General features: G+C 38.1%; 1 protein-coding gene across 17 annotated transcripts in view; it reads right to left on the bottom strand.

Annotated features, from left to right (window-relative positions):
- Positions 1-24,126, bottom strand: part of LOC145514579 (uncharacterized) — a 168,832-nt gene that overhangs the window by 97,925 nt on the left and 46,781 nt on the right. The window contains exon 4 of one of the 17 annotated variants that reach the window (XM_081512671.1): positions 13,001-13,070. The exons of the other annotated variants lie outside the window; for them this stretch is intronic. Coding sequence (XP_081368797.1) covers positions 13,001-13,070 — 70 coding nt within the window. The remainder of the gene's footprint in view (positions 1-13,000; positions 13,071-24,126) is intronic. 17 annotated transcript variants of the gene reach the window in all.

Raw genomic sequence — 24,126 nt, 5'->3', positions numbered from 1 at the left:
GAACTCCACAGGTCTGGAAAAAACACAGGCTCTTCTCTGACCCAGGGCAAAGCAATGACTCCATAGGAGTCTGAGCCAGATCTATCTACAGGATTTGGACGGTATCCTGGGGTTGGTGAAGGTTGGCTATGGCCCAGTGCAGGGTCAAGGACACTGGTGGTGGATCCAGGCCCCTAGGGAATATGCATTGGTGTGAGCTCTCTCAAAGGTTGCCATTTTGGCATTAAGATCTGGCCCCATCCAATAGCCTCCAGGCTCTAGTGCTGGAAAGCCTCAGGCCAAACAACCAGAAGGGCAGGAACACAGCCCCACCTGTCAACAGACAGGCTGCCTAAAGTCGTTCTGAGCCCACAGTCACCTTTAGATGCACCATTTGACATGACCCAGCCCCTAGAGAGACAAGATCCAGCTCAACCCATCAATGGACAGAGATCAGTCCCTCATACCAGGAAGCCTGAACAAGCCTCAGAACCAACCTCACTCACTAGGGGGCAGACACCATAAGTAAAAAGAACTACAATCCTGCAGCCTATGGAAAAGAGCCTACAGACACAGAAAGCTAGACAAAATGAGACTGGAGAGGAATATGATTGAAAAAAAGAAAGATAAAACTCCAGAAGAACAACTAAGTGAAGTATAGATGGGTAACATGCCTGAAAAAGAATTCAGAGTAAGTATAATAAAGACGATACAAGATCTCAGAAAAAGATTGGAGGCACAGAATGAGATGATACAAGAAATGTTTAAAAAACAGGTAGAAAATTTAAAGAACAAACAGAAATAAACAATACAACGACTTAAACGAAAAATATACCAGAAGCAATCAATAGCAGAATAGCTGAGGCAGAGGAAGGGATAAGTGAACTGGAAGACAGACTGGTGGAAATCACTGCCACAGAACAAAAAGAAAAAAGAATGCAAAGAAATGAGAACAGACTAAGAGATCTCTGGGACAACATGAAACACACCAACATTCGCATTATAAAGGTCCCAGAAGGAGAAGACAAAGAGAAAGGACCTGAGAAAGTATATGAAGAGATAATAACTGAAAACATCTTTAACATGGGAAAGGAAACACTCAAGTCCAGAAAGTACAGATAGTCCCATACAAGATAAACCCAAGGGGGATTATTCCAAGACAGACATTAATCAAATTAACAAAAATTGAAGACAAAGAGAAAATGTTAAAATCAACAAGTAAAAAGCAACAAATAACATCTAAGGGAATCCCCTAAAGTTATCAACTGATTTTTCAGTAGAAACTGTGCAAGCCAGAAGGGAATGGCATGAAATATTTAAAGTGATGAAAGTGAAAAGCATGCAAACAAGAATACAGAGCAAGGCTCTCATTCACAGAAAAATCAAAAGCTTTACAGACAAACAAAAGCTAAGAGAATTCTGCAAAACTAACCCAGCTTTACAACAAATGCTAAAGGAACTTCTCTAGGTGGAAAAGGTAAAGCCACAACTAGTAACAAGAAAATTACAAATGGGGAAGCTCACTGGTAAAGGTAAACATACAGGAAAGGTTGAAAATCATCCACACACATTGCTGGTATCGAAACCAGCAATCATGAGGAGAATATAAATGCAGGTTATTGGAAACACATTTGAAAGTAAGAGACCAGGAACCTAACACAATCTTGTATGATTATAGACAACTATATCAAAACCTCATGGTAGCTGCAAACCAAAAAACTACAATAGATATACACACACAAAATAATTAAAAAAAAAAAAAAATCTAAATCCAACACTAAAGACAGTCTTCAAGTCACAAGAGAACAAAAGACCAATGCAAGAAAAAAGACCTGCAAAAACAAATCCAAAAATAACAAAACGGCAAGAACAACACAAATATCAATAACTAGCTTTGATGAAAAAGAATTAAATACTCCAACCAAAAGACACAGAACAGCTAAGTGGATACAAAAACAAAACCAGTATATATGCTGTCAAAAAGAGACCCACTTCAAATCTAGGAACACATACAGATTGAAAGTGAGGGGAAAAGGTAATGGAAATCAAAGGAAAGCTGGGTAGCAATACTCACATAAGGAAACATTCTCATTCACCACTGCATCAAAATAAAACAAAATACCTAGGAATAAACTAGCTAAAGAGATAAAAGACCTATACTGAAAACCATAAGGTACTGATGAAAGAAATCAAAGATGATATAGACAAATAGAAAAATACAACATGTTATTGGATTGGAAGAATCAATACTGTCAAAATCACTACCCAAAGCAATCTACAGATTGATTGACTGTAATCCCTATCAAATTACCAATGGCATTTTTCACAGAATTAGACAAAAAAATTTTACAATTTGTATGCAAACACAAAAGACCCTAAATAGCCAAAGCAATCCTGAGAAAGAAAAACAAAGTTAGAAGAATCAGGCTGCCTGATTTGAGACTATACTACAAAGCTACAGTCATGTTAAAAAGTATGGTACTGGCACAATAACAAGAAATACAGATCAACAGAACAGGATAGAAAGCCCAAAAATAAACCTACACATCTATGGCCAATTTACCTACAAAAAGGAAGCATGAGTATACAATGGAAGAAAAGACAGTTTCTTCAGAAAGCAGTGCTGGAAAAACTGGACAATTACATGTTAATGAATGAAATTAGAACATTCTATAACACCATACACAAAAATCAATTCAAAATGGATTAAAGACCTAAACATAAGACTAGATACTGTAAAACTCTTTGAGGAAAACATAGGCAAAATATTCTTTGACATAAATCATAGCAATGTCTTTTTTATCCACCTCCTAGAGAATGAAAATAAACAAATGGGATCTAATTAAACTTAAAAGCTTCTGCACAACAAAGGAAACTATAAAGAAAATGAAAAGACAACAGAAAAAAATGGGAGAAAATATTTGCAAATGATAATCTCCAAAATTTACAAATAGCTCATATAGCTCAATAATAATAAAAAAAAAGAACCCAGTCAAAAAATGGGCAGAAGAGCTAAACAGATATTTCTCTAAAGAAGACACACTGATGGCCAAGAGGCACATGAAAAGATGCTCAACATCATTAATTGTTAGAGAAATGCAAATCAAAACAATGATGTATCATCTCACACCAGTCAGAATGGTCATCATCAAGAAGTCTACAAATAATAAATGCTGGAAAGGGTATGGAGGAAAAGGAACCTTCTTGTACTGTTGGTGGGAATGTAAACTGATACAGCCACTATGGACAACAGTAAGGAGGTTCCCTAAAAAAACTAAAAATAGAGCTACTATATGACCCAGCAATCCCACTCCCGGGCATGTTATCTGGGAAAAAACATGGTTAGAAAGGATATATGTACCCGAATGTTCCTTGAAGCACTGTTTACAATAGTCAAGACAACAAAGCAATCTAAATGTCCATCCACAGAGGAATGAATAAAGATATGGTAAATAAATACATAAAAAAGAATGAAAAATTGCCATTTGCAGCAAAATGGATGGACCTAGAAATTATCATACTAAGTGAAGTTAGGCAGAGAAAGAGAAATATCATGATACCACTTCTATGTGGAATCTTAAAAAATGATACAAATGAATTTATTTTAAAATCAGACTCAAAAACAAACAACTTAAGGTTACCAAAGGGGAAGGGGTCGAAGGGGGAAGGATAAATTAGGAGTTTTGGATTAACACACTGATGCTGCTGCTGCTGCTGCTAAGTCGCTTCAGTGGTGTCTGACTCTGTGTGACCCCATAGATGGCAGCCCACTGGGCTCCGCCATCCCTGGGTTTCTCCAGGCAAGAACACTGGAGTGGGTTGCCATTTCCTTCTCCAATGCATGAAAGTGAAAAGTGAAAGTGAAGTCGCTCAGTCGTGTCTGACTCTTTGCGACCCCATGGACTGCAGCCCACCAGGCTTCTCCGTCCATGGGATTTTCCAGGCAAGAGTACTGGAGCACACTACTATATATAAAATAATCAATATGGACCTACTGTATTGCACATGGAACTCTACTCAATAGTCTATAAAAGCCTATTTTGGAAAAAATCTAAAACTATATACATATATATACACAACTGAATCACTTTGCTGTACCCCTGAAACTAACACAACATAGTAAAACAACTATACTACAATATAAAATAAAAATTAAATTAAAAATGTTAAAAATAAATAACATTTTCATTATGCACAGGAAAAATTTAATCTCCTTCCTTTGGCTGGGAACACATATACAGCACAGCTATTCTAGGTAAATTAAGAACATTCTTCATGTTTGGTCTCTCTTAGGGTTGGAGATTCTATCATTTTCTTTTGTCATTCATACAGCACTTATGTTACATTTAAGTTTATTTCTCTTCTTCTTTCCTGAAGATGGACAAGAACTGACAACCATCGTTTCCATAACAAGAGCCTTCCTGTACCTGAGGATAATGTTTAATCACTGATCAGTATTTTTTATCTCAAGAACAAAAAGAGTAACTTCTTTTAAGTGTTACAAAAATATGATTTAATGTTGATCTACATGTAACATCCAAGAACTCTAAGCAAGTGAGGGAAGAGGAAAGGAATAATCAAAAAGAAAGGAACAGCAGGCCAGATGAAATAGGAAATAAAGGTTACATGGAAAGAATAAAGAAAACATCCTTGATGTACTCCAAAAATAATATCTGAGTGCTCATCATTTGCAAGGCACTATGTAGAGGGCTTTATGCAGTTGTCATGTAGCTAACACTTAACTGAATGTCAAGCATCATTCTATGCGTTTTTCATATATGAACTCACATAATGTGCAGTCTTCACAACATCCCAAGGATAGGATATTCCCATATTTCAGATAAGGAACTGAAACAGAGGCTTGTAACACCTTTATATTCTTGGTGCATTCTTTTAAGGACATCATTATTCCTATTTTACAGATGTAAAAACTGAGTATCACATTAAATAACATGCCCATGATCAACAGAGTTGGTAAGTAAGAGAGCTGGGTTTTAAACTAAGAATTCTCTGATTCCAAAGTACTTTCTGACTACATGTTTAACTTGAGAAAAAAGAAAATACTAGTACCAATAAGCATAATAGAGTGTATCACATGCCAGGCACTATTAAGAGAGTTGGGGAAATGAAACTCAAACACAGCAGATCCCGTTTCAGAGCTATGCTCTTACCACAACACCAGATGGCCTCTTGTAATCAAAATATATAATGGGAGCAACTGTTGGGGATCATGAAAAATGAGAATGGTCTCACAGGTAAATATATGCTGGTACTGTCATATAACTAATACTGGTTGAACACTTACTAAATACTTCTGGAAGACACTGTAGCATGCCACCTAGATCCCCCTCAGGAATGAAGGGCTTATTGGACCAGCTGATGGGAGTTCTAAAAGAAGACAGCACTCAACTACCAGGTTCACTGAAAAAACTTATCTGTGGGGTTGGCTGAGGTCTCCGCTGGGATGCAGTGCAGCTTATTTCCTACAGGTGTTGATCCAAAGAGTAATCCCTAATAAATAAGAAACATCCTGAATGTTTCTCATTTTGACCTGAGAGTTTGTTTCCCTAGGAACCTAACCTGAAACAACATTTCACAGAATCTCATTTAACTCTCACCATCCTATGAATCAGATGCTATTATTCTCATATACTCATTTTACAAATGAAAATACTAACGTTTAACTTTCCCAAGGTCATAGAGCTGGTCAAGGATGGAAACAGAATTTGAATAGAGAATGTAGAATTCTAGAGGCTGTACCCTAAACTTCTACAAAACTGTATATATAAAGACAGACTCTATATATACAGACTGTTTATGTTGAGACTTGTCATTAGTTCAACATGCATTTACTATGGAGGGGAAAGAGGCACTGTGAGGACTTTAAGATCTTAAAGGGAAAAGATATCGAACATTTATGTAAAGTATAGGCAAGAATAATGCTAGCAGATGGAATGACCTGAAATGTAAAGCAGGTAGCCTGAAGAGGAAGACTGGTCAAGAAAACAGTCAAACAATTTTTACCTCGATGGCTTCCACAATTTATTAAGAGGAAAAAATGAAGGGGGGTTCTGGAAGGGGAAAACATGTACATCCATGGTGGATTCATGTCAATGTATAGCAAAACAAATACAATATTGTAAAGTTAAAAAATAGAAAATAAACTAATTAGAAAAAAAAAAAGTTCCCATATGAAAGAGGAGAGGAAAATGTTCAATTAAAGATAAACCTTACACATTAAATAATCTTAAATTCAAAGAGAAAAGGCTTCACTCTCCAATATGCAGTGTTTATCATTTGATACATTTATCATCTTTCCTCATATGAGAGAAGTTGAGAATACAAAATGCCAGCATATGGACCAGACTTTAATGAGAAGTTACAGGGTATATCTGTTCACAATATTCTAAAAGATATGGGTCAGTGTTAAAAGATGGGGGTGGGGAGAGAGGAGTTAAGGCCATAGTTATGGCCATAGCCATAGCTTTTGCCCGAGTTACGCTATTCAATCAAAGATTTCCTCCAGTGTTAAAAATTTCCAAGTACTATTAGCCATCTTAATTTTCTCACTTTTTCCAGGACAGATAAGATTCAAGACATAAATCCTTTGAGTCATATGTAAGCTTAAATTGTGTAGAATCTACTTTTTAAAACTACACTTTTTTTTATGGGCATGAAAATTTTCCTGTATTTCCAACAGAAGGAAGGAGAAAACTACAACTGAAAAAAAAAACAAACAAAAAAAAACAAATATTAAATTTACTCTCAGGGCTCACATGTCCTGGGTACATTTTTGATTTTACACAAAACCCAAAGCAAATTTAAAATACATTCAGAACATGAGAGGGCCTGAAAAACCAAGTTCAGAGAAAATGGGATGCAGTTAGCAAAGATTACATGCATCAGTGAACTGTACTAAATTGAACACTTTTAAATGCCAGAGATTTTCTCTGTGAAACTGGGGGGTTTGAAAGGAAAATCAATAATGTTGGGAAAGAGAAACCTTCTTCACATATCTCTAATTAGTCATGGCAGAATCTGGTGGATTTCCATATTACAACTGGATCAAACTTGTGAAATTGGTTTTGATCCCAGACTCATTCAGCATATCTTCTAGGAGCTCCACTCAAGACAATCAAAGGCTTTTCAACCTTGAATGATCACCAAGATCACTCTTTCAGTGTGCATCCATCCTATATCATGTTCAATGTCTGTCTAATGTTGCCTCCAGCAAATCTCCCTGGAATTACCCTGAAAGAGCTCCATTTATAAGAACAGGCAAAGACTCTTCAAAACTGGTCAGTTTCAACTTTAGCTTGAGCCTTCAAAATCTATATTAGTAAGTGAAACCAGGCATAAAGAGGCATAGTTCTTCGTATCTTTTATTTTTTTAATAAGTGAAATAAATATTGGCCATACTGTTTACATTAGGGCACAAAGTCTTCTGTAAAGTCACTGCTTAAGTCCAATAATGAAATAGGTGAAGGTTTCTGTATTTTTCTAAATAATCAATATCAAAGCTGCTGATGCAAATTTATTTGAACCCCAGGGAATATATCCTTTGAAATTCTGGGAAATTTTTAAAAACAGTGTGCAAATCAATAAGTGAACAAAAACATCTCTGTCAATGTGTACATTTTTATTTGGAGAGGAAATATATCTTTAAATGTAAACTCTCACTACCTCTATGAACCCTTTCCCCAAATGATTTCTTTTACAAACAAAATTCATGACAATGAGCTGAACATAAAAGTCTTTTTGGCCATAATTAAAAGCAGTGTAGATGCCACCTCCCTGAACAGGATGACTTCTCAAGCCCAAAAGCCAGCCTTCTCAGTCTTCCTGTTTCTAATCTTTTGTAATACTCTCATGCTTTTCTCTTTTCCTATCATTTCACATTCAGTTTTGGAGCCTTAGCCAACTGGTATGGTTTGAGGGCATTTTCAGAAGGGATTCTACTGGCCTGGTTTGGTTGGTATATGCTGTTTTGAATGGGATGCATCTATGAGATTAAAATATATTTTTTCATTACTGCCTATTTTCACAGTCCACTGAGCAAAATCACAAAGCAATTTTTTTCCTCCCCTAATTCTCCCTTTCTCCCTTCCTTCTCTTTCTTCCCCTGTGGAGTTCAAATTAAAGAAAGGTGAAAATTGAAGCAGTTGTAGGCAAGGCGATTGCAACATGCATATTTGATTTTTATGATGGATCTAAATTGCTGAATAAGGCCATGGAACAAAGGGAGACTGCAGCTTCCTGCCCATCACATGCAGCCACTGAATGCAGAACAAAAGCTTCAGCCATTAGGGGCTCAGCAGGGAGACACATTATATAAATGACTTTGTCTTTTCTGCCCCCTCCCCCCCTACTGGGTGCACTGGACAGGGATGGGGGTGTGGGGTGGGGTGTGTGTGTGTGTGTGTGTTATGATTTCCCAGGGCAGGAGATAATAAATCCTGGAAGCAGCAGTGGGAATAGAAAACATACAGCGTGTTATGATTCAAAAAGGCCATGCTTTACTCACTGGACCAGTGCAGCTCTCAGCACTGTGGTCAGAGCATCACTGAAGACAACCACTTTCCTGAGGAAGTCAGTGTCTATTCAGAACAACCTGTAGCTTTTCTCTTAACTACTTTTTTCTCTCATCAGGAATGATGAAGCATAAAGAAAAACACTTAGAAAAAATATGAAGGCCTACTATTCCAAGATAAGTGCCAGACCTGCTTAAAGAACCAACTGACATACAGTTCATTGCGACACTAGTTTCCCAGGAAGCTACTATTTTTAATTCTTCCTTCCAGACTCAAGGTTTTTCTTTGGCAGAAAAGGAGATCCATATATCAATAAAAAATCATAAGCTAACACATAGCTGAGTCAACCTGTTTTTAAGAGGCCTCCTGTGGTGCTGACTTGAATAGATGCTACTGTTTTTCCTGGCTTGACATAGCAGTAATCCTATACATATACATTCAACAATCTTTGTATAGACTTTGTTCTGAAGGATTTTAGTAAGCTTCAGAGAGGTGAATCATTTTATTATTTCTAATATTACCGTAAGAGGTAGGGATTAAAAGAGATTCCCTTGGCAAGTTCTAGGTCGAAGCACCGAGTGATTAAGTACATTGAAGGTGATACAGTAAGCTGGAGGCAGGCTAAGAGTGAAACCCAGGTCACTGGATGCTCACTTCAGGCCTAACTATCACATATGTTTCATGAGAGGAAATGACTCAATGATATGTCTCTATTTTTTAGTACAATTCAGAAATACTAAGATGTTCTGATAGTCCTCCTACTCTCAAATGTAGCAGAGAAAGCAGTCCCACTGCTAACCAAAGTAACTGAAAGTCAGTGTCAAGTGCTACAGAACTAGAACTGAGGGTTCTTGGTGAGACTGAAATCCAAAGACAAACTCAACATAAGGGCATACATATCCTTAAGCAACCTAACGATGATGGAGTTGTGTAAACCTAGCTAAACAAAATGCCATGAGATAACTGCCATTTGTCATACACCTTACTACTCTGTCTCAAAGTGGGCAATTCAGTTGAAATAAAGTAGAATCATATCACTTACATGAAAGCTGAGGGACAGACCATGGGTTGTTATTGTAGAGTTATTCAGTTCTGAGCCACACAGGTCACCAAGGAACTTTTACAAGTTCTTTTGGGTCTTACTTTAAGATGGTTAAATTCCTTCTAACCGGGTAGGAAAAAAATCTCTCAATAAAGACTGCTTAATGGATTAGGATGATATTGAGACTTATGCTTATCAAAGGTTTAAGCAAATGGGATGAATAAATGGTTAAAGGGGGTCCCCTAACGCTACATGTTCAGAGGTGGGGGTTAGTAGTATGGGTAAACAGATGGATCACTATATTGGAGAAAGTGAAAGAGAAAGCGAAGTTGCTCAGTCTTGTCCGACTCTTTGCAGCCCCATGGATTGCAGCCTACCAGGCTCCTCTGTCCATGGGATTTTCCAGGCAAGAGTACTGGAGTGGGTCGCCATTTCCTTCTCCAATATTGGAGAAGAGAATGCTAAATAGTCATTCATTTATTTATTCATCTACTCTGTTATCAAATATTCATCAAGGGCCTATTAAAATTCTGCCCTAGATAATAATTCTATATGTGGTTGGGGTGGTGGTAAAGATACTAAATAGTTATACAAATATCTACATAAATAAACATCTGGCAAGAGGTATGAAGAGAAAGAGCAGTGCTCTATGAGAATATTAACTGGTAGGACCTACCTCCTCAGCATGGGGTCAGGGATGGCTTTAATGAAGACAAGACAGTTAAGCTAAGGCCAGAAAGAAAAAGTGAGATATGCTCTAATTACATTTTCATCTTCTGAGGTGTATCTCAAGATATCAATTAAAAACGAATGTCAAGGAAATGATGTATTTCTTTAGGTTTTCTTGTACACTATTGGTAAAGAACTCACCTGCCAATGCAGGTGACCTAAGATGCGGGTTCAATCTCTGGGTGGGGAAGATCCCCTGGAGGAGGAAATTGCAACCCACTCCAGTATTCTTGCCTGGAGAATCCCATGGACAGAGGAGCCTGGCAGGCTACAGTCCATAGGGTTGCAGAGTCAGGTGCAACTGAGCATGCATGCATGCATGCCTTCACATCTCATTTATCCTATCAAAGAAGCAAACTTTGTTACTTTGCTTAAAAGTAAAACAAAATACAAATTTGGCAATTTAATTTTAGAGTAAAAGTCAAAGGCCAGAAGGCTACAGCTGTACTGTACAACATGGCAGCCACTAGCCTATTTAACTTAATTTTAATTCAAATTTAAAATTAATTTCTCCAACTACGTTAGTAACACTTTCGGTGTTCAACAGCCACTATATTGGACATCATTGCAGCTAGAGGCTATTAAAATTAAATTAAACTAAGCATTGAGTTCAACTGTACTGGCTATAGTTTTGAGTGCTCAATTTCAAGTGAACAGTAGCTATCAGTGGACAGCACATACAGAACATTCCTATCACTGCACAAACTGCTATTGGGCAGCATTACAAGATTATCTAGCACCTTATTGATGCTCTAATTTCACTTCCTACCATCCTTGTTTATACTACCCTAGCCATGCTGGGATCTTTGTTGCCCCCCGAGTATACCAGGTATGATCCTGCCTCAGGACCTTTGCAGAGTTTAGTACATACCTTCCTCCCCAGTCACATATAACAGTCTCCAGCTGCTGTCTGTATTCTTAGCCATGCCAGTTTTCTTTCTATATTCCTCATTTTCCAGGTTTCTTTTTTCTCAGGGCTTTGCAAATATTACCTTTCCTTGGAAGGCTCCTCCTTCCTTACTTTACCTTTCCTTCAAATATCAGCTTATTTATTATCCTATCATCAAGAAAGCCTTTCCTGACTAGGTCATATTCTCCTCTTACAAACTCACATCCTTTTCTTGCATAGTGTTTACTATAGCGACAGGTTTACATTTATTTATGTCATTTTTTTATTCATTCATCACACTCTTCATATCCACTGAGAGTTCCATGAGAGCAGGCACCATGTCTATTTTTGATTGCTGATGTATTCTTAAAGGGTGGCAGAATGCATGGAACAAAACAGGAGTTTAATAAAAATCTATGATTGAATTATCAATGAATGAATGCTTGGGGAAAAATAGCCAATGGTCAGTTAAAATATACATGCTGTCTTGCTGCTTCTGTGCGTGTCAAGTACCCAAATTTTAAGATTATAGAATAGTGAGCAAAAATGAATGATGGGAAATGTGATGTCAGAGTGTGAAATACTTCCGTTACATTGAAAAACAGTATTGCTCTCCCAAGTATTAGGCTTCCCTGATAGCTCAGTTCGTAAAGTAACTGCCTGCAATGCAGGAGACCCCGGTTCAATTTCTGGGTCGGGAAGATCCCCTGGAGAAGGGACAAGCTATATCCACTCCAGTATTCCTGGGCTTCCATTGTGGCTCAGCTGGTAAAGAATCCACCTGCAATGTGGGAGACCTGGGCTTGATCCCTAAGTTGGGAAGATCCGCTGAAGAAGGGAAAGGCTACCCACTCCAGTATTCTGGCCTGGAGAATTCACTTCACTTCACTGCTCTCCCAAAGGATACTACAATTAGTTTAGGCATAACTTGTATTCTTTTTACTTATCTAAATTTTCAAGTATTTCTCCATCATCATGCACTGGTATTGTAAGGATGTTACTTTTTAATTTCAACATCAAAAATCACACTTCAATGCATCACAAAGCCAAACTACTTAGGGGGTACAGTGGTTAAAGTGCTTCCCTTGTGGCTCAGCTGGTAAAGAATCTGCCTGCAATGTGGGAGACCTGGGTTCAATACTTGGGTTGGGAAGATACCCTGGAGAAGGGAACGGCTTCAGTATTTAGTATTTTGGCCTGGAATATTCTATATTCAGTATTCTGGCATGGAGGCTTCAGTATCCTGGCCTGGAGAATTCTATGGATTGTATAGTCCATGGGGATGCAAAGAGTCGGACATGGCTGAGCGACTTTTCTCTTTTCACAGTGGTTAAAAACAAGAGTGCTTTTTTTTTCTCCTGCCAGACAAACCAGAGATGAATCCCTCATTCTGAATTTTGCTGGTTCTGTGACGTTAAGCATGTCACCTCACCTCGCCTCTCTGAACTGTGCCTTTCCAATGAAGATAACAATAGTATTCACTATATAGGATGGTTGGGAAGATTAAATAAGATAATGGATACAAAACATTCAACAAATGGTAGCTTAAATCATATATGCTGAAATGGCCATGTTTAAAGTGTCATGGCTAGGTGAGCAAAGATCTCAATAACTAGTTCGTTTCTTAATTTGAAGATAACAATAGTATTCACTATATAGGATGGTTGGGAAGATTAAATAAGATAATGGATATAAAACATTCAACAAATGGTAGCTTAAAACATATATGCTGAAATGGCCATGTTTAAAGTGTCATGGCTAGGTGAGCAAAGATCTCAATAACTAGTTCGTTTCTTAATTTGAAAGTAAGAGATTTTGGGTTACACATACCAAGTTTGGCTTCTCATACCGGATATGCTCCCAAGGTATCTTTCTTTTGAATGTGACTGGTCCACATACTCTAGGAATTCAAGTTAGCACCAAGAATTAAATTTATTCATTCATTCAACAAGTACTTTTTATGTCTCCTGTACATCAGACACTGGGTTAGGGATGATATACTTAGTAAGGTAAAATATATTACTACATTTCTTTCAACCTAAATAACCTACATGATGCCTAGGTGAGCACCTAAGATGAAAATTTAGTTACCAACTGTCACAAACTATTTGCATTATACTGGCACAAAAGTATTTGAATAAATGATTTTTATACATGTGTGAAATGTACTTTCATAAGGATATTTCTTAGCACTGTGTTTATACTATTGAATATTTAAGTGCCCAATAATTGTGGATTAGTTACATAAATGATAATAAATCCATATAATGAAATATTATAACTATTAATTTTTGTCTGTTTATTCTAAAAGTCATTGAGAATGGTGTGTTAAAATCACTCACTGTGATCATGAGTTTCCATATTTCTCCTTTTTGTCTTATACATTTTTGTTTTCTGCAGTTTGAGTCTATGTTATTAGGGACATACTTACTTAGAATTATTTTAGCTTTCAGGTAAATTAAGTATTTTGTCAAGAAATGTCACTGTTTACAACTAATGATATTTTAAATGACTTCATATGATCTTAATACAGCATTCACATATTTCTTTTGGTTACTGTTTAAATTTTTTGGGACACTGTACTATTGACCCTAGTTCTTCACCCCTTCTAGTATCTACATCCTTTGCTATGGGACTGCTTTTCATTCCACTAGAGGCAGAATACCTCCCTGAGCTTTACCTTTGGGTTCAGTCATAACATTTATTTTGGCCTTGAGATGTTCGTAGCTATACTGCATACAGAGACTTGAAATGTGCTTGTCCAGTTGAATTTGCCTATGCTTTTACCATTGTCATATCCAGTGGCTACCACTCCTTGTTTCCAGTGCAGGGGACCTGGCTGCAATCCTTGGTCAGGAAACTAGATCCCACATGCCACAACTAAGAGTTCTTATGCCGAAACTCTCAGATGGTAAAGAAACCATCTGCAGTGTGGGAGACCTGGGTTCGATCCAGGGGATCTTTCTGACCCAGAAAGGAATGGCAATCTGCTCCAGTATTATTACCTGGAGAATTCCATGGACAGAGGAGTCTGGTAGGCTACAGTCCATGGAATCGCAAAGAGTTGTACACGGCTGCACGACTAACACTTTCACTTTCATGTCACAACTAAAGATCCTGCACGCCACAAGGAAGAATGAAGATCCTGACTGCCACAACTAAGACCTGGTACAGCCAAATAAATACATATTTTAAAAAATAAAAAGAAGAAAAGAAAAATATGCCCTGATTGTACTGCTGGTCCAAGGAAGAAGACCTAATCTGGACTCAAATTCCAGTTTGCAGTCAAGCTATGCCTATCAACTCATCCCAAGATGTATGAGAAGAAATACTTTTGTTTCAAGCCACTGAATCAGGGGCATTATTGTGGCAAAAGTGAACAGATACAGATGGTAAGACACAAGTGGGGTGCTCCAGAAGTAAAAATCTATTAATAAAATATAAAATAGTAGATTTGGAACCAGAAAGCAAGTAGTGGGGAAACTATAATAAGAAGCTGTAAAAATAGCAAGGAAATCTTTAGTGAAGACTGGGAAAATTATGACTCATGTAATGGCAAAATATTTCGTAAAAATGTTGCATAATATTACCCGGCAGAAAATTATGTAATAAACATAGGGTAGCTAATAAAAGACTGGGGGAGCAGAATTTGAGGGAAAATATTAAATGCACGAAATGTCTTATTTCTAATTGTATCTGGTCAGATAAGAAAGTGGTAACTTGATGAAAAAAAGTAAGTGGTCTCTTTAGAGGTAGAATTAAACAGACTACAAATTGAGCAGACATTTCAAGGTTAGAAAATAAAACTTCTTATCAAATAAACGCTGAAGCCATTAAGAAACAGCTTCAGGGAAAAGACCAAATCCAGGGTACCAAGTAAAGAATAAATCAAGGGTATGGCTATTAGATCTTATGGTTAAGACCCCTGGAAGAACTGAGGTGGTTATCTTGCAGGTCATCTTTACTGGGGAAGAAAAAGGTGACTTTTAGAAATATAAACGGCACAGTCCCACAAAAGCACGATGCACACCGAGTACCTATAATTCAAATATGGAGAGAAGAACATGTCTCAAAAAGAATTCTGGGGGTGGGAGAGGATCAAGATGGGGAAGGAGTAGGACACGGTGCTCATCTTTTCCCACAAAAATATTAAAAATACATCTACAAGTGCAACTATTCACACAGAACATCTACTGAACACTGAAGGAAGACCTCAGACTTCCAAAAGGGCAAGAAAACCTCCATATAATCAGGTACAACAAGGGGAAAAAGAAAAAAAAGAAGGAATTGGGACAGAGCCTGCCTGCCAGGGAGGAAGCTGTGAAGGGGGATAGTTCCAGCACCCAGGGAAGTCTCCTCGTATGTGGGGAGATCAGCCTGGATGAAGGGGGAACTTTGGAGCCCAGGAGAGTGCAACAACTGTCTGCAGAAGGTAAAATGGGGAGTAACCTTCACAGAAGGTCAGCACCACTGCCCTGGACTCCCCAGCCTGACAGACTCATCTGTTAGTGGGGATGGGGGTTGGAGGCTGGGTCCTCTCCCAGTGCACGGAGAGAACCAGAGTTGGCTGCACTGAGGAAACCCGAAGACACTGGAATGTGGCAACTGAGGGTGTACTCAGAAGGAGCCTGGGCCACCAAGAGAGGCAAGGCACCATTATTGTGGGGTGCATGAGGAGAGGGGCAACTACCATAAGAGGTTCTTTCCCTGTGAGCACTCCCAGTCAACAGGACACTACCTACAGGAGCACTGGGAGCAGGCCCAAGTTGCTGCCACCACTGTGGGCTCCAGGAGCAGACACAGGCAGCCACTATGAGACCCATGAGCAGACGCCAAGCACTGCCCCTGCTGTCCTGGATACACACAAGGACCACAGTACCTGCACACCCCTTTTCAAGAGGTTCACGGCTAGCAGACTCTGAGGAAAGAGGCTGCAAACATCCAAACTAAAAACAGCTTCTTGATTCTAGAAAAGTTGGCAGAATAGGACTCCAGCTCACCTCCTCTCACAAAAATACCAAAATCACAACTTACTACTGAAAAACCATCAGCAAAAGAGACTGGAACCCACCAAAAAACATATTTTACATTCAAAGACAAAAAAGAAGCCACAAGAGGGTTATTTCAAGACATGATCAAATCCTATAAACAACTGGTAGGCAACACACAGACTAGAAAATAATTCTATCACAGAGGTATTCCCACCTAAGAGACAGTCCTGAGCCCTACATCAGGCTCCCCAGCAAGAGGATCTGGCACTGAGAGGAAGAACCCATGAGCAACTGGATGTGAAGGCCAGTGGGGCTTGAGTGCAGAAGCTCCACAGGGCTGGGGAAAACAGTGACTCCACTCTTGGAAGGTGCACACAAGGCTACACATATACTGGGACCCAGCACAATACAAAGCAATAACTCCATGGCAGCCAAGGCTAGACCTACCTACTAATCTTGAAGAGTCTCCTGGGGAGGTGATGGTCAGCTGTGGCTCACCGTACAGGCAAGAACACTGGAGGCAGAGGCCACAGAGAATACTGCTCAGCGTGAGCTCTCCTAGAGGTCACCATTTTGGCATCAAGGGATGCAAGACCTTGCCCCACCTAAAAAACTACAGGCTCCAGTGCTAAAACGCCTCAGGCCAAACAACCAGCAAGACAGGAACACAGACCTGCTCACCAGCAGGCAGGGTGCTAAACCCATACTGAGTTCACAGACACTTCTAAACAGACCCACTGACACAGGCCTGCCCACCAGACAGACAACACCAGTTCCATTTAAAAGTGGACAGACATCAGTCCATACCACCAGTAAGCCTTCACAAGCCTCAAGAATAGCCTCATCCACCAGAGGGCAGACACTAGAAGTAATAGGAGTGACAACCCTAAAGATGCAAAAAAACAGTCAAATATATATATGTATATATTATTAGCAAACCAAATCCAACAATACAATAAAAGGATCATACATTCTGATCAAGTGGGATTTATCCCAGTCAGTTCAGTCGCTCAGTTGTGTCCGACTCTTTGCAACCCCACGGACTGCAGCACGCCAGGGCTCCCTGTTCATCGCCAGCTCCTGGAGTTTATTCAAACTCATGTCCATTGAGTCGGTGATACCATCCAACCATCTCATCCTCTGTCATCCCCTTCTCCTCCTGCCTTCAACCTTTCCCAGCATCAGGGTCTTTTCTAATGAGTCAGCTCTTCACATCTGGTGGCCAAAGTATTGGAGTTTCAGCTTCAACGTCAGTCCTTCCAATGAACACCCAGGATTGATCTCCTTTAGGATGGATTGATTGGATCTCCTTGCAGTCCAAGGGACTCTCAAGAGACTATTGGAAGTGGTCAAACATGTTGACCATGATGGCTACTCCATTTCTTCTAAGGGATTCCTGCCGACAGTAGTAGATATAATGGTCATCTGAGTTAAATTCACCCATTCCAGTCCATCTTAGTTAGCTGATTCCTAGAATGTTGACGTTCACTCTTGCCATCTCCTGTTTGACCACTTCCAATAGTCTCTTGAGAGTCCCTTGGACTGCGAGGAGATCCAATCAATCCATCCTAAAGGAGATCAATCCTGGGTGTTCATTGGAAGGACTGACGTTGAAGCTGAAACTCCAATACTTTGGCCACCTCATGCGAAGAGTTGACTCATTGGAAAAGACCCTAATGCTGGGTAGGATTGGGGGCAGGAGGAGAAGGGGATGACAGAGGATGAGATGGTTGGATGGCATCACTGACTCGATGGACATGGGTTTGGGTAAAATCCGGGAGTTGGTAATGGACAGAGAGGCCTGGCGTGCCGCAATTCATGGGGTCGCAAAGAGTTGAACGACTGAGAGAATGAACTGAACTGAATTTGCCTCGATTCATGGACCTAATATTCCAGGTTCCTATGCAATACGGCTCTTGACAGCATCGGACTTTGCTTCTATCTAGTCATTCATTAGGTGATGGATAAATAAATTTTGCTACATCCACACAATGTAATACTATTCAGTGCTTAAAAAGAAATCAGTTATTAAGCCATGAAAAGATATGGAGAATCTCAAATGGATAATCGTTAAATGAAAGAAGTCAATTTGAAAAGGCTTTCTACATACTATATGATTCCAACTGTATGCTGTTCTAGAGCAGGCAAAAATGATGGAGCCAGCAAAAAGATTAGAGGTTGCCAGAAGGGGGAGGAGAGGAATGAACAGGTGGAACACAGAGACTTTTTAGGGCAGTGAAAATACTCTGTACATATAATGGTAGATACCTATTATTATACTTTTGACCAAACCTATGAAATGGACAACACCAAGAATGAACCCTAGTGTACACTATGGGCTTTGTGATAATGCTATGTCAGTGTAGGTTCATCAGATGTAACAAATGTACCATTCTGGTGGAGGATAGTGATAATGGGGTAGAATTATGCATGTGGAGAAAGGTTATATGAGAGATCTCTGTACCTTCCTCTCAATTTTACTATGAATCTAAGACTGTTCTAAAAAATAAAAGGTCTTAAAAAAAAAAAAAAAAAAAGACTTCTGTGGCAAAAGGATTCTGGGAAGATAATGAGTTGAAAATACTATACCAGGAATCTCTCTCCCCACCTAGGTAACAATTGCAGTGACAGAATATGTCTAATGTAACTATTTTGGAACTATGGAGTCTATTTGAAGGCTAGTAACATTCAGATGAAGGCTTGGACAATAAACAGCAGTTAATTTTGTTATAGTAGCAGTAGCAGTAGCCATCCCACACTCCCTAGCCCCATGGCAAGCAGCCTTGCTTATGTTCCACATAGCAGCTCATATGTAGCCTGTGAGAGTCACAGTGGGCAATAGGGAACCTGTCTCCAAATACTGGGGACATGTGCTCCAATTGCTGCCTGGTGCTCCTCATAGTGGAAGGACAGATGAAGATTTAGGCAGTCACTTCCGTAAGCCCCTTTTCCTCCACCTGAAGTGACTGCCAGTGGATTTAAAGGACTCACACACTCTTTTCTCCCCCCTTATTTTATCCCCTTTGGAAACCACATATTTAGGGAATTCAAAACTGACTGTATATACAGAATTTAGAATGTTATTGCATAGGCACAGCAAAAGATGCAGGCATAGAAAAGACCCAACACAGAATCATGTTTTGTCATGGGATCCCAAGCTCACTAATACAATGGTCAAATGATCTCAACAAGGGTGCCAAGATTGTTCAGTAGGGGAAAGGACAATCTTTTCAACAAACAATGCTGGGAAAACTGGATATCCACACGCAAAAGAATGAAGTTAGACCTTATTTAATATTATATCCAAAAATTTTGAGTTCAAAATGGATCAAAGACTGAAACATAAAATTTAAAACTATAAATGTCAGAAGAAAATATATGACAAAAGAGTCACAATCCTGGAATTGGCCATGATTTCTTAGATGTAACACTAAAGGTATAGAAAATAAAAGTATAAACAAACTGGACTTTATGAAAATTAAAAACTTCTGTGCATCAATGGATACTATCAGCAGAGTAAAAATTCAGCCTACAGAAAAGGATATTCATTATGAAATCTCTGTCTAAAAACTATTATCTGACTCATCTGTGTAAGTCTTTTTCTATTGGGTGTTGTTTCTCTTGATTTTCTATCATCTTTTCCTGTCCCTGTTTTTTATTTTGAATGAGAACCAGTCAGTGTATCTAAACAACTGCAGAGAGACAGTTAGCAAACTAGGATTATTTTATCTTCCACTATGAAAGACTCAACTTTATTTCTCGGAGTGGGTAAAGACACTAGCAATTTTATGTCATCTAAATCAGAACAAAATTTGAAATAATGTGAAGCTGGTTTTCAATCCCTGGGTAGGCTGGCCTGTTTCAGGTTCATCCTTCCTTTTGGACTTAATCAAGTATTACTCCCCCTCTTTGTAGGCTTGAACTCCAGGTTTTCCCTCAGGTTTCATGCTTCTGAGTATCTCTATTTAGCTTCTCAGTCTTCTAGCCATCTTTATTAGAAGTGACAGATAACTTGGATCTGCAGGAAATGGCAGACATGCCTGGGGAAAAGCACTTCTAAATGCCAGATTCATCTCTCTTGCATTAACTCTGAGGTGGTCTCATAGGTTTCCAATATACAGTTAGCATTAGAAGGCCTTAAACAGCTTTTTTTTTTTTTTCTATTTCATCCAGCTTTTCTAATTATTCTTAGAAGGGGGAATGGTCCAAATTACTTGGTCTGCCATCATTACAAGAAGCCAAACTCCATATCTTGTTTTTAAAAAGCACATTTAACTGTCAAAGTAAATTTTCACAAACTGATCTGCAGATCATTTATATAAGTATCATCTATGATGCTGGTTTAAAATGCAAATTCCTAAATCTCTCTCTGAGTCAGAAATACATTTTTAGCCCACATCCCAGTTCACTGAGTATCTATATGTGTATTAAAAATGACTAACTGGAGAGACTTTTATTTATATAAAGATAATTGATCATCCAGTCATAAAGTAACTACTTTACAGAAGAGCTAAGGGAAGTATTTGTCTCCTAAACAAAAGCTCTTAGTATAGTTCACATCTTTAAAATGTTACTAGAAGAAAAGAAGGACAAATACTAAGCAAACTTCCATAGTTTCAAAACAATCTTTCTTAAAGGGGTAAGCAAATATATACTGGAAAACTTTGCACATTAAAAAAAAAAAAAAAAATGTTATCTTTCTGATCTTTTACTTAAATGTAAACTTTTATTTTAAAATATGATTAGGAGATCTGTATCTATATGTAAAATATGAAATGAAAAGATACACATCAAGACAAGCTCATCTCATTAATAAGATCAAGGTGTGTTATAATAAACTATCTAATAACTGAAACCATTTTATCTTTTCTATATTAATTCAGGCTTTTTATTTAGTGAATTGTTAGATCAAAGAATTATAAGATGAAGATAAATGATAAGGGTAAACATCACAGAACATATTGAAAACTTAGCCTAATAAATCTTGATTAAAATTTCCTAATGGTAAGCTTAAAATTTCGTGTTTAGGAAAAAATGATAAACAATTTTATTCTCTTACATATGTAACCCCCAGTGGCATGTTAGACACTTTATATTTCTCCTTGAAATTTTAAATGTTTATAGCCAGTTCTCATTTAGCTTTTGCTTAGCCAAGCCTTATACATTAACTTCTATTAATCCTGACTGAGATATGAAGTTTCTTTTAACTCCTCAGTGTCTGAAAATATGGTGTCATTAATTTTTTTTATTAACATCTTCAAAATGCAACACAATTTTTCTTGTAAAGTTCTGCTGAAAGAAATAGAAGCACATAACTATATTCCTTCCAGTTATATGCCACATGATTTTTCATATACTTAATATTTTGCTAGGTAGGAACATTTTAATCAATTTCTATTTCCCTAATATCTGTTTCTATCTATTAGTCATTTTCATAAAGTTTCTGCACAGTCTTTGATCTTTTAACCCAGTCTAGCCACAACACTTCCCAGCACTCTATTCATCCTCTCAGAATCTTCATTTCTAGCAAAAAAAAAAAAAAAAAGAGAGATGACCTTCAATTGTGCTGCCAATTCTCATGGGACTTTGAGTCACTGACAGTCTGCCTCTTAAAACCAATGTGTTTTTCCCCCCTGCTCTGTAACTGATCTCTTTAATAAAACTTTCTATGAAAATTTTTACAAAATCCAAATCCAAACTATATGTTACTAGGGAAAAAGAGAAGCCAATAAAGCAAATCAACAAGGTTAAATGAGAACAAGTCAACTACTCAGGGAATTTGGAACCATACTGCTGGTCAATCCAACTTATTCAGGCCAAGCGTATTTTGCTTTGGGATGAATAGGATGAATTGGCTGTTTATTTGATTCTGAATTCTACGTATAATTCGTATCATGCTTTGCCCTCTATCCCGCAAATACTACTCCTGAATCCATAAATCAATCCATAAATCAATCCTCAGTAAGAAGCACCTGGGCATCTACAACACTGAGTTTGATGATGACAGTGTGGGTTTTAAAAAAATTTCATGTTGCTTAACTTAACACACGTTTTAGTTTATGTGCTCAATTTTCTTGTACTTCTGGGACTCCCATTCTCATTCCAGCCCAATTTATGCTTCTGAATATTAAAGTCAGGGAATCTATCAGGTCCTTTCATGCAAAAACCTGATCACTCAACCATACCTGAAGGACTGTATTTACTAAGGTTTCCAGTAACAGTCTTTAGTTGTCCTCATGAAAATAACCTACACTGCGGAGAACACTACAGTGTAGAGAACATTAGCAGAGTAATCTTTCCTAGTTATGATGTGAAGTGGGTTGGAAGACCTTATGCTGAAGTGAAGGCTAAGAGTCAATAAATGAAATCATTAAGTAAAAAACAGCTGATATCTAATTTGGTAAAAATTTCATGACTTTGCGAAAGTTAAGTTTAATGTATTTGGTTTATACTTTGTAGAGAAATAGTATTAAGAGAAAAATCTCAAGGGGATACTGTTAAAAATCAGTGAAATTAAAATGTTGAGAAAAACTTACTAGGTGAGAAACCCATTGCTATGGCCATGAAATTTTATACGTCTCATATTTTCTTTCTTACACTCAAAAAAAGAGCCTAAGACTTGATTTAAGGGCTTAGAAGGTTTTCTTTTCTCCACTCTGAAAATGAGGAGATAAAAGAGGTAGAGAGAAACAGGACTGTGTCCTCCCTTTTCTCTATGATGCCACCTTCAACATAAAAAACTAGATGGTAGCTCACCAAGGAATGTCTGCGTAAAGAAAATCAAAACAAGTCTGTAAGACACTTGAGGCATTTTAATTACACTTTTTGTTTGCTGCATATTTTTTCCTTTGTTCAGGGACTTGCAGTGGGAAAGGAAGTTGTGCCCCTGAGAAAGAATTCTCAGTATGCACCATGATTTGTGCTGCATTTGAGGCCTCTGCTCATTAAGAACACCTATGAGTTTCTTAAGTTTCTTTGTTTTTTAAGAGGGCAGAATCCAGTAATAACTCAAACGCCCAGACCTCTCCCCAGACATCATTTTTAACAGTCCAAGAGGAGCTGATTCAAGGTCAGAGGTCACAGACTGTGCTCCACTTGCCAGCTGGCAGTAAGCTCCTAGGACAGAGGGTGCAAGAAGCATGACGATTCCTCAAGATGCTCATTCACAGAGCATAGAGAGTATCCCCACGGATACCTCAGAAATACTCATTTTATCTAAGTTTGGTGGGTTGGGAGAAAAAGGGGTCAATTTTCTGGAGTAGCTTTGCAGAGGTTCACATGATATGATCCCATCTCACTGCAAGTGACTTTATTTTACACTAGCACAATAAAGCATAAGAGAGGATAGAAAAGTTTCTGTTATAGATAAACATTATCTGCCCTTCGATTCAGAACAGAGCAACACTGACTAAAAGGCAAACATCTGGAACCTCAGTTAAAGCAGAAACAGTGGCTAGTGTAAATATTCTATCTTGAATGATAAGGAAACTTTCAAACAGAAAGAAATGGTGATATTAAAATGTTGGTCTACAATTATTTTGGGTGAATTCTTTTCTCTCTCAGACTTCTTCCTCAGTTTTTGTGCATTAGCCCTGTACCACAATTCAGAATTTGACTGTTTTTCCTTCTGCAAATGGCTAAACTGAGATGCTGTGTGTAAGAAATGGAAAGTGACAAGATATGACCGAAGCATTGGAAATCAATCCAAACTAAATGTGCTTCTTAACTATAAGTGAACAGTTGAAAACAATCCTCTTTTATAGCCATGGAGATAAATACTCTGTTTTTATTAGGAAAAAATTGCTTTGGACTGAATAAAGTCATTTGATTAACAAGTCAAAGCAGATGGTTTATTGATATTTCAGAAAGGAGTTTACAAGGTCTACTGAAAAAAGAGACCCAGCTCTGAATTAACAAATTACCCTGGTATATAGGACATTGACAGTTCACTGCTAATAGATTTAT

Source organism: Giraffa tippelskirchi, chromosome 7 (assembly GCF_054371585.1).
Source record: "Giraffa tippelskirchi isolate mGirTip1 chromosome 7, T2T-mGirTip1v1.2.pri, whole genome shotgun sequence".
Taxonomy (NCBI): domain Eukaryota; kingdom Metazoa; phylum Chordata; class Mammalia; order Artiodactyla; family Giraffidae; genus Giraffa; species Giraffa tippelskirchi.
This window is presented reverse-complemented; position numbering and strand designations above follow the sequence as displayed.